The sequence below is a fragment of the Helianthus annuus genome, chromosome 17 (assembly GCF_002127325.2).
Source record: "Helianthus annuus cultivar XRQ/B chromosome 17, HanXRQr2.0-SUNRISE, whole genome shotgun sequence".
In the NCBI taxonomy this organism is placed as follows: Eukaryota; Viridiplantae; Streptophyta; class Magnoliopsida; order Asterales; family Asteraceae; genus Helianthus; species Helianthus annuus.
The window spans coordinates 27,136,184-27,146,724 of NC_035449.2; the positions used below are offsets into that span (position 1 = coordinate 27,136,184).

At 34.8% G+C, this 10,541-nt stretch overlaps 1 protein-coding gene across 1 annotated transcript; it reads left to right on the forward strand.

Annotated features, from left to right (window-relative positions):
* The first annotated feature begins 4,794 nt into the window (after positions 1-4,794).
* Positions 4,795-7,854, forward strand: LOC110923922. The gene is made up of 4 exons (XM_022167976.1): positions 4,795-4,962; positions 5,081-5,830; positions 5,919-6,226; positions 6,903-7,854. The coding sequence occupies exons 1-4, from the start codon at positions 4,795-4,797 to the stop codon at positions 7,852-7,854; spliced, it is 2,178 nt and encodes a 725-aa protein (XP_022023668.1).
* The last annotated feature ends 2,687 nt before the right edge of the window (positions 7,855-10,541 follow it).

The following is a 10,541-nucleotide window of genomic DNA, read 5'->3' on the forward strand; positions in this document are numbered from 1 at the left end:
AAGCCCCATTAATATCCAACATACTTTACAAATTCAGTTGTATGGACTGTTGGTCCGAAAATTTTCCATTTTATTAGAGAATTTAAATCTGCCATACTTTGCGTCTTTCCGTTATGGCCAATCATTTATGTATTTTCATTCATAGGCAGATCTTAAATCTTGATCCTCATCATTTCATCATTTCAAGCGCTATATTATATACAAAAGTATAACGACGTCGATTTTTGTTTCGATTCCATACATATCTTAGACATCATACAGCTTATCGAGATCTCTTTATTTTCAGGTACCTGTGGTTCTTCTTGAACCATCATGTCTACTGTCTTTCCAGAAGATTTTATTACTATAACCTCGACTTGACCATCTTAATTACTTGCTCCAATTTTTGAGGAATTGTATTATTGGAATCGACTAGTCTACCACGCTTCAGGCGTGCAATAGACTCATTAGAAAATATGTGGTTGTCCTCTTGGGACACAAATATGACTGGAGCATAAGCAGTTGATTATGTGACTTACTTAGTCACTCTATTTAGGTCAGTGAATTTATCTGGTAATTTGTTCTTTAATATTGGTAAATGAATTATCCTTTGAACTTTTGGTTCACCGTTTATAATCTGAGGATCAAGATGACATGATAATTCATTCCACTTTTCACTTTCCAACTACGTGTTATCTCCCCCCTAATGTTGGGAACATTCATTCACAAAAGTGTAAACCAATGAGCCGTAAGCAAATCTTTCAACAATGGCTTTAACTATTTAATCATAATCAATTATTTTTTACCCAACATCTATTCTCAACCCTTTTATAAGTCCCATCTTTGTGCGGTGTGGTGGATGAGTTTCAATATATGTCACACAATGGGGAGAACTATAACTTATTGGCTTGATGTGAATTAATGGTACTATATGTAAATTTACATGTACCTAAATAAACTTTTGCTCCTCTCATGATCATTGGCTTTGTAATTAATAGTAATCGTTTAGGGATCATCTCAACAATAACACTTATTCCAATGATCGTTAATAACTTGGGATCAAATTCATTATTATCAAATAGATATACTAATCTAGATTGATATGCTTGCTATCACATTAGATAAGCCACAATCACACAAACTTCAGGTTGTGGATTTGATAACCATTTAGACGATGCATCGATTTAAAACACTAAATGGTATCATGTTGGGATATGCATATCCTTTAATCATTTTCAGAATATCTAGGGATTCTCACCCTACTTTGGTTGATAAATAATGAATTTCCCTTGAGAACAAATATTGCATGCGATTACCAACTTGAAGAATGTTCTAGTTCTTCAATACATTTCACATCATCATTGACACGGTGTGGTCTAACCGGTCATGCCAATTAATTAATTAATTATGATCCATAAACTTCTGGTTTATGATCATTTACATAAAATGTGAGATAACAATGTGTTATCATTTCAAAGTATCATGTTATATTAACATGACCACCATTACAAATTTCTCAATTATGTCCATGAAATTTTCAATGATCGTTATATAATCACATCTACTTCAGGGAATGGAATAACCAGGACAAACTTGATAGCTTTTCATTTTTCATTATTTACTCGGCCACATGGATATAAAATCATTTCAGCATGTTCATATTCTCTCAATAATATTGCTACTTCGGGAGCATATCTCACGTGTGATAGCTAAAAAGAATTTATCAAGTTTTCCTCATAAACAATCTCCTCTTTACATGATATCAATTGAGAAAGAATTGCGTATCTGATTCATACAATGTTTATCGGTCTAAAATCTTATGACCTTATATGAATAGATAATGAGATTTATTGAGTTTGAAACTTCAGGTGTCAAGTCTAAGAATATTTATATTCTTACATAATAGTAATAATAAACCACAACTTTGCTTTGATTCTTCTATTTAATGTATCATCTAAATAGATCAGGGCATATAAAACACATATAAAATCTGCAACAGTATAATTTTCCAATGAACTTATTATTATACATCATGCATGAGTTTCAAAATAGTGTTATTCGATAAAGGATAAAGTTGATATACGATAAAAGCCACAACAAAATCATACATCTTGAAGCATATATTATTGCAATTATAAAACCAAGATAACATTTATAGAATAAGGATAAGTAAATCAACATATGATTTTTACTGCTAAAATATAGACATTATTTCAATGGGATTGAAAATTATATGATAATTTGTCAAGTAAGGTCATATAAGGCACTAAAGTTCTTATATATCAAATAAGAATGTATAAACATACACTTATCATATTAATAAAACCCATCTCAAAATTTATATGTGAAATACACGTATTGCACATGCTCAAAATTGAATGTACATGAACATATTAAATATTAAAGCATACTTATTTTCATAGTAAAACTAGTTATTTTCCGCCCGCGCGTTGCGGCGGGACCCAATGACTACAAAAGGCGTGTAAGCAACGGCAAACAGATACCGAATATCAAAACATAAATAAAATGACGTGGTAAGAATAGTCACTCCGTCATAAAAAACGATTTTAAATAACCTAATATATAATAATAGGACCCACACGTCCTACACGTTGGAAATTCGGTTGTTTTCAGTTAAGTTATTACAGTGCTAACACGTTAAAATATGGATGAGCTCGGTACCGGTAACGGCAGCGAAAGTACCGATCTGGAAAATTATCGAAATTAGGTACCGGCACCGAAAATGCTCGGTACAATACGGTATGGTATTTGAAGGTAAAAATCAATAAATACATGTATGGTGCTAGACCGGTGTCAAACCTAAAGTAACGATTCTGAAAACGCCAAAAGGTGGATACCAAATTGGTACCGAAAATGATTTGGTACTGATACGATACCGATTCGTTTACAGGATTTGATACGATTTGCTCATCAATATTCTAAATATCCAAGTTAATTTTACATGCTACAATTCATTCATTACAGAAGAAAACAAAAAAGAAAGCAAAATAAGTAGTTGTGTTTATAAAACCTCATTCAAACGAAAAACAGTTTACTTACTGTGTGTATGAAAAGTAATCTAAACGGTGCAATTACTTGCATTGCTGCGTTGCTACAGGATTTGTGAGCTCGGTACCAACCGGCACCGAAAATATCGTTACCGAAATCCCCGTAAGTGGGTATCGGTACCGAATATACCTAGTATGGTACGGTTCGGTACCGGACGGTACTGGTACGGCACCGGTGTTTGAGGGTAAGAACCGGTGAATACCTGTGCAGAACCGGTACCGAAAATACACCGGTTTGGTAAATTTAAGACCGGTACCTATACTCGATACCATTTGCTCATCTCTTAATTCTAATTTTAAATAATTCTAATAATTCTAATTTTAATTTAATAATAATATTACACTGTTCATTCAGTTTTAAAATTATCATATATGAATTTTATAATAATATTACACTGTTCATTCAGTTTTAAAATTATCATATATGAATTATCTTTATGAAGAAACAAAATCCTATTTAGAAAGAGTACAATGAAAGTACGATGTACCAAATCACGATTATGTATGGAGAGAAATATTTGTAATTCCTAAAAATGTTAAAATTAAATATGATCATGACTATAATATTAATAAGAATATCTATACAACTAATATAACTATAATTCGGAAAAAAAACGCAAATACTTCGACCCATAATTGTTAAAAATACTATTTATACAGTTTAAATGCTCATTTCCTTTTTCTCTTGATTCACTTCCTTCTCTAATTATTTCCATGTTTATTGTTTGTGAGGTTTGCTTTGCTGTCATTGGGCTCATAGCCGTTGTGCCAAGCTGTTGCTGCCTTTGGGCTTAGCTGTTGATATCTTTGGGCTCTCATGTTTCTCGATGGCCCCTTAGGGCTTGGCCCTTATAAAAGGAGGGTGTTTGGTGTGCTGCTTATATGAGCTCCTTACTTCACTCGCTCTCATCTTATATCATTCTGTCTTGATTCCCTCTCCTCACACGTTCATTCGTGACACTAGGGTTTGCTTTCATCTTATACAGATCATCCTACTGGAGATCTTTACTTGTATTACAATCTGTGTTGACTGGTTGTCTATTGCTTGTATCTGGTTACTGAGATTTATAATAAAACTGTGTTTGTGGTTTCAACCCTTGAGTTCTGACATGGTATCAGAGCTCCGAGGTTAAACCGGTGCTCTGGTGTTCTTCCGTTGCTCTGATTCTGGTCTTGCCGCTGTTCGTGAAACCCTAAGTTCTAGGGTTTGTGGCTCTCTTCTGTTTCCGAAGCCTTTTTTTGACTTCCTGGAGACAGATCTACTCTTGAAGGTCGAAACCCTAATTTTTGGGGCTTTTGTATTTCTCTTGAAGAAGACTCTAGTTGGTCCCTCTTTAGGGCAAACCAATAAATTGTGTTCTTGGTTTTTCTGATCAGAAACTTGTAACCCTAAGTGAAGGTTACAAGCCTGACTTGCCGGAGATTTTGCACCCGCTGTGAGTTTGTTCCATCTCTCCTTTTTTAATTTCACTCTGCATCATTTTGTCTGTTTGAGTCTAGGCATCTTGATACCGGGTTTTAGGCAAGACCGGTTTGATTTTGGGACACAGAGAGGGTTCACTCTGTTGCATTTAGTTGGTCAGTTGTGTTGTGGCTCCCTGGATTACGTCTGCGGAGGCACCTTGAGTGACGAACCTCTGATCGGACCTCTGTCCAGGTCGCCGATCCTTTGTGATTTACTGGTTGCGTTTTAACTTTTTTGCCTGCCTTTGTTTCCTGTGTTACTTTCTGTGTTTATCTGCCAAATATGCCTAATAAATCTGATTCATCTGTTACTTTGGTTAGTAAGCTTGATGCTAGTGATCCTCTTTATCTGCATGCTAGTGATTCCAGTTGTCTTACTATTGTGAGTATTAAATTAAAAGGAACTGAAAATTACGTGGTTTGCTCAAATGCTATGAAGCTGGCTCTAATGGTAAAAACAAACTAGGTTTGGTACTTGTGTTAGATCTAAAACTGATGATGTTCTAGCTAGTCAATGGGACAGATGCAATTCAATTGTGTTAACATGGATTTTGAACTCTGTTTCTGAGGAATTATATGTTGGACAAGTCTATTCTAGGCTTGCGTCTGAAGTATGGGATGATTTAAAAGACACTTATGATAAAGTTGATGGTTCTGTTGTGTTTGGTCTGTTTCAAAAAATCAACTCTGTGAGTCAAAATGGTGCTAGTGTCTCTGAGTATTATCATAAGATTAACACAATGTGGAAACAATTTGATGCCATGCTACAGCTGCCCTCTTGTACTTGCAATGCTTCCACTAAATTTAATGAATTCAATCAGTTAATTAAACTTATGCAATTCCTGATGAGCCTTTATGATATTTATCAACCTGTTAGGACTAATCTTTTAACCAGGGATCCTCTACCAACTATCAAAACTGCCTTCTCTGTCATTTCTAGAGAAGAGTCTCATAGAGGATCAAATAATGGGTCCAAAGCTCCTAATGTTGGTTTTGCTGCTAAAATAAATAACTTCAATGACAATAAAAAAAGGTTTAACAAGGGCCCTAATCCTAATCTTAAGTGTACTCATTGCAACAAAATTGGGCATACTGTTGATAAATGTTATGAGCTTCATGGCTACCCTACCAATTATAGACAAAAACCAAATCAAAATGGTCAATGGTCTAAGTCTAATAATTCTACTAATAGCAACAATAGTCTATCTGTGAATAATTCTATGAGTGACAAAAGTGCTAGTTCCTTGAACACTCTGTCTCTTGACCAGTTTTCTAAGTTGCTAGGTTTGCTGAATGAAAATAAAACTGAAGAGTCCAATGTAGGAGGTAAATGCTTTAACTCCTTCTCTGCTCTAGGAGACTATAAAATTTTTTTTCTGTTTTAACTCTATGGGGCCTTCAACACAGAATCTGAATTGGATCATTGACTCTGGTGCAAACCAGCATATGGTCATGACCAGTGAAAACATGTTTAACTTAGTTGATGTGTCTGAATATAATATTACCATTAAACATCCAAATGGGACAAATGCAAAAGTCACTAATATTGGGTCCTTTAAGTTGTCAGATTCTGTGATTTTAAAAGATGTTTTTGTTGTGCCAGAGTACTATGTGAATCTTATTTCTGTTTATAAGTTAGCTAAGGACAACAAACTTAGGGTTATTTTTGATGAAATACTTGTTACATTCAGGATTCCTGCACAAAGAAAACCCTGGTGACTGGTAGACAAACTGAGGGTTTGTACTTTTATGGTAACCCTCTAGGCACTAATTTTTCTTGTTTAAGTAAAACTGAAAATATAAAGCTCTGGCACTCAAGGCTGGGTCACCCAGCTGAACAAGTGTTAAAAGTCTTACAAATTAAAACTGAGTCAAATGACATCAAGCCTTGTGACATCTGTCACAAAGCCAAACAACATAGAGTTCCTTTTCCTCTAAGTGAACACAGGTCATCTAAAGTAGGGGATCTAGTTCATTTGGATGTCTGGGGTCCCTACAAAGTCACTAGCTTAGATGGGTACAAATTTTTTTCTCACAGTTGTTGATGATTTTACCAGGACTGTTTGGATGTACTTACTAAAATCCAAATCAGAAGTATTTGAAAACATACAAAGTTTTTACAATCTGGTCAAAACTCAATTTGAAGTCAATATCAAGGTTTTCCGTAGTGATAACGGATCCGAGTTCATTAATTCTCAAATGTCATCTTTTGTTAAAAACAAAGGGATTATTCATCAAACCTCATGCACATATACTCCACAACAAAATGGTGTTGTGGAGAGAAAACATAGACACTTGCTAAATGTTGCAAGAGCTTTATTAATTTCAGTCTAAAGTTCCCCTCAAATACTGGTCTGAATGTGTGCTTACTGCTTCCTACTTAATTAACAGGCTTCCTTCTTCTGTGTTGCATGGTTGTTCTCCTTATGAAATGTTGTTTGGTTTTAAACCTTCTCTTGATCACTTGAAAGTTTTTGGTTGTCTTTGCTATTTTACCATTTTAGACAATTCTGATAAACTTGAGGAACGAGCTGAAAAATGTGTTTTTATGGGATATTCCAATCTTAAAAAAGGATATAAGGTTTGGAGTCTAGAACAAAGAAAATTCATTTTCTCTAGGGATGTCAGTTTTCATGAAACTGTCTTCCCTTTTAAAAATAACACTCATGAACAAATAAGTACAAACCTTTTAAACCAACTCAACTTCTTTGACAATTTTGAAACATCAAGTGATACAAATCCCAATGATGAAGAGAAGGATGTTACTGACTCAACCACTGTGACTCAGCAACACAGTGATGCAGTTGTGTCAACTGTCGATAGTGATACTCAGCAATCATCAGGATCTGATGTTGAGGCTGAGAGGAATGAGTCCATGGGTGTTGCAACTGAAACTGTGAGGGCTGAGTCTAGTGGCATTAGTGATGAGTCAAACCTTCCTGAGGGTACTCAAAACATTAGAAGGTCCACTAGGTCCGCCTTTGTTCCTAAAAGATTTGATGATTATATTGTTGGGAATGCAAAATATAGCTATGATAAAGTTGTCAATTATTCAAACTTACCTAGTGAAACCATTTGCTTTGCTGCTAATATCAATAAAATAATTGAACCATGCACCTATAAAGATGCTCTTGATGATAAAAGGTGGATTGATGTTATGAATGATGAATTGTCTGCCTTGTATAAAAATAATACATGGGATATTGTTGATCTTCCTAGTGGTAAAAAACCTATTGGGTGTAAATGGGTATTTAAAGTCAAGTACAAGTTAACAGGGGAAGTAGATAGGTTCAAAGCTCGGCTTGTAGCCAAAGGCTTTAACAAACGAGAGGGAAAATGGTAACTGTCAGATTTGTTATTAGCCTATCTGTCCAAAATGATTGGCCCTTGTATCAACTTGATATTAATAATGCCTTCCTGTATGGTAACCTTAGGGAGGAAGTTTATATGACTTTACCTGATGGATGTTAAAGGGAACAAAGTATGTAAGTTGAACAAGTCTCTATATGGCCTAAAGCAAGCTCCATGAATGTGGAATGAAAAACTTGTTCAAGTGTTGGTCAAAATAGGCTTTACACAATCTAAGTGTGATCATTCCATGTTCATCAAATCTGTGAACTCTGTGTTTATTGTGCTTCTTGTTTATGTAGATGATATTGTTCTAAATGGGAACTGTGAAGACGAAATAAATAAAATTAAGGATTTTTTGAAAACGGAGTTTTTAATCAAAGATCTTGGTCTACTTAAATATTTTCTGGGCATTGAGGTAATTAAAACTAACAATGGTATTTGTCTTTCTCAAATGAAGTACTGTATGGACCTATTAAATGAATATGGGATGAGTGGAAGTAAGCCCAACAGCTGTCCCATAGATCAAAATCATGTTTTGACATATCTAACTCTCACTAAGTCAAAACCTGTGAATGTCACACAGTATCAAAAACTGATAGGAAAATTAATTTACCTATCACATACAAGACCGGACATTGCCTATTCAGTTCATTATTTGTCTCAGTTTATGCATAAGCCAACTGAGGCTCATACCCAAATTGCCTTCAAGGTTCTTCGCTACTTAAAAGGTGCACCAGGTACTCTGGCATTCTATTTAAAAAAGGTAGCACTTTTCATTTAACAGCATTTGCAGATTCGGACTGGGCCAAATGTGTTGAAAGCCGCAGATCTGTCACCGACTTTTGTATATTCCTTGGAAGCTCATTGATTTCCTGGAAAAGCAAAAAGCAAAACGTTGTTTCAAGATCTTCTGCCGAAGCAGAATATCGGTCTATGTGCAATGCTACATGTGAAGTTTTATGGTTGTTAAACATCTTAAGGGAACTGAAAGTGGATGTGGATATTCCTGTTGTGCTAAAATGTGATAACACAACAGCTTTATCTATTGCTGCCAACCCTGTCTTTCATGACAGAACGAAACACTTCGAGGTTGACCTCTTTTTTTGCGAGAAAAAATTGCTTCAGGATTAATTAAAACCACAGGTGTCAAGTCTGAACATCAACTGGCAGATATTTTTACTAAAGGACTGCTACCAAAAGCTCATGCAGACATGTGTAAGTCCTTAGGTCTGTCTAATCCTTTTCACATTTAAACTGCGGGGGGTGTTAAAAATACTATTTATACAGTTTAAATGCTCATTTCCTTTTTCTCTTGATTCACTTCCTTCTCTAATTATTTCCATGTTTATTGTTTATGAGGTTTGCTTTGCTGTCATTGGGCTCATAGCCGTTGTGCCAAGCTGTTGCTGCCTTTGGGCTTAGCTGTTGATATCTTTGGGCTCCCATGTTTCTCGGTGGCCCTTTAGGGCTTGGCCCTTATAAAAGGAGGGTGTTTGGTGTGCTGCTTATTCGAGCTCCTTACTTGACTCGCTCTCATCTTATATCATTCTGTCTTGATTCCCTCTCCTCACACGTTCATTCGTGAGACTAGGGTTTGCTTTCATCTTATACAGATCATCCTACTACTGGAGATCTTTACTTGTATTACAATCTGTGTTGACTGGTTGTCTATTGCTTGTATCTGGTTACTGAGATTTATAATAAAACTGTGTTTGTGGTTTCAACCCTTGAGTTCTGACAATAATCTCGCTTCTCGCAAACAAATTAGTTTATAGTATACCTTACGTCACAAATAAGTCATTTGTTTTTTTACATAAATATGATAATGAATTTCCATGATAATAATAATAAATCTCATATCAAAATTTATTTTTACATATATAATAATAAACATTGCTTCACAAATCATTGATGACCCATAAAATCTCATACTAAAATTTACTTAAAAACTTTTACTGCTCTGAATTTATAAACCAATGTAAAATGTTTTTGAATTTCCATTATGTAATCTTGTATTCATATATGCAATATTGATTAGAATACTTAGGTAATTGAATTGGGCTACAAAGAAATCATTAAATTAATTGGGAGATTCAAAATAATCTGATAAGAAAATAATGTGGTGTAGGCAAAGTCGGTTAGCAGCGCTTAGCCGGAAATCGTCAATAAAACTAAAAGAACAATTTATTAACACTATTATCCATCCCTACAACTTCTTTCTAATTATAAACTCTAAACGCCGTAAGTTTATATCTTAAGAAAAAGAACCCAGAATATAAATTAACGTGATAGACCGATACTTACGAGAGGAATGGTTATCACTACTTTCCCGAAATCAATTCTTCCCCCAGTCGCAAGGAACCTAAACCCCCAAATCCAAGTAATATTTTAAAGTAATCATGTTTAAGAATAAATCGGGTTACCTTCGTTGACTACAACCTGTTGTGGTCTGAATCATGTTACGTTGCCATGAGCGTTGTGCAACTTCGTAATGACACAAAAGTCAAAGCCATTGACTTGTGATAATACGATCCAACTCCAAAAGCAAGTCGTGCTGATAACGTGTTGTGAAACTAGTCTAATAGCAAAGAAAGAAGAAAAAAATAATAGAGAGAAGAGATCTAATATTTCATTGATTTAGATGTATATTACAAGAGATATAAAAGACTATATATAATT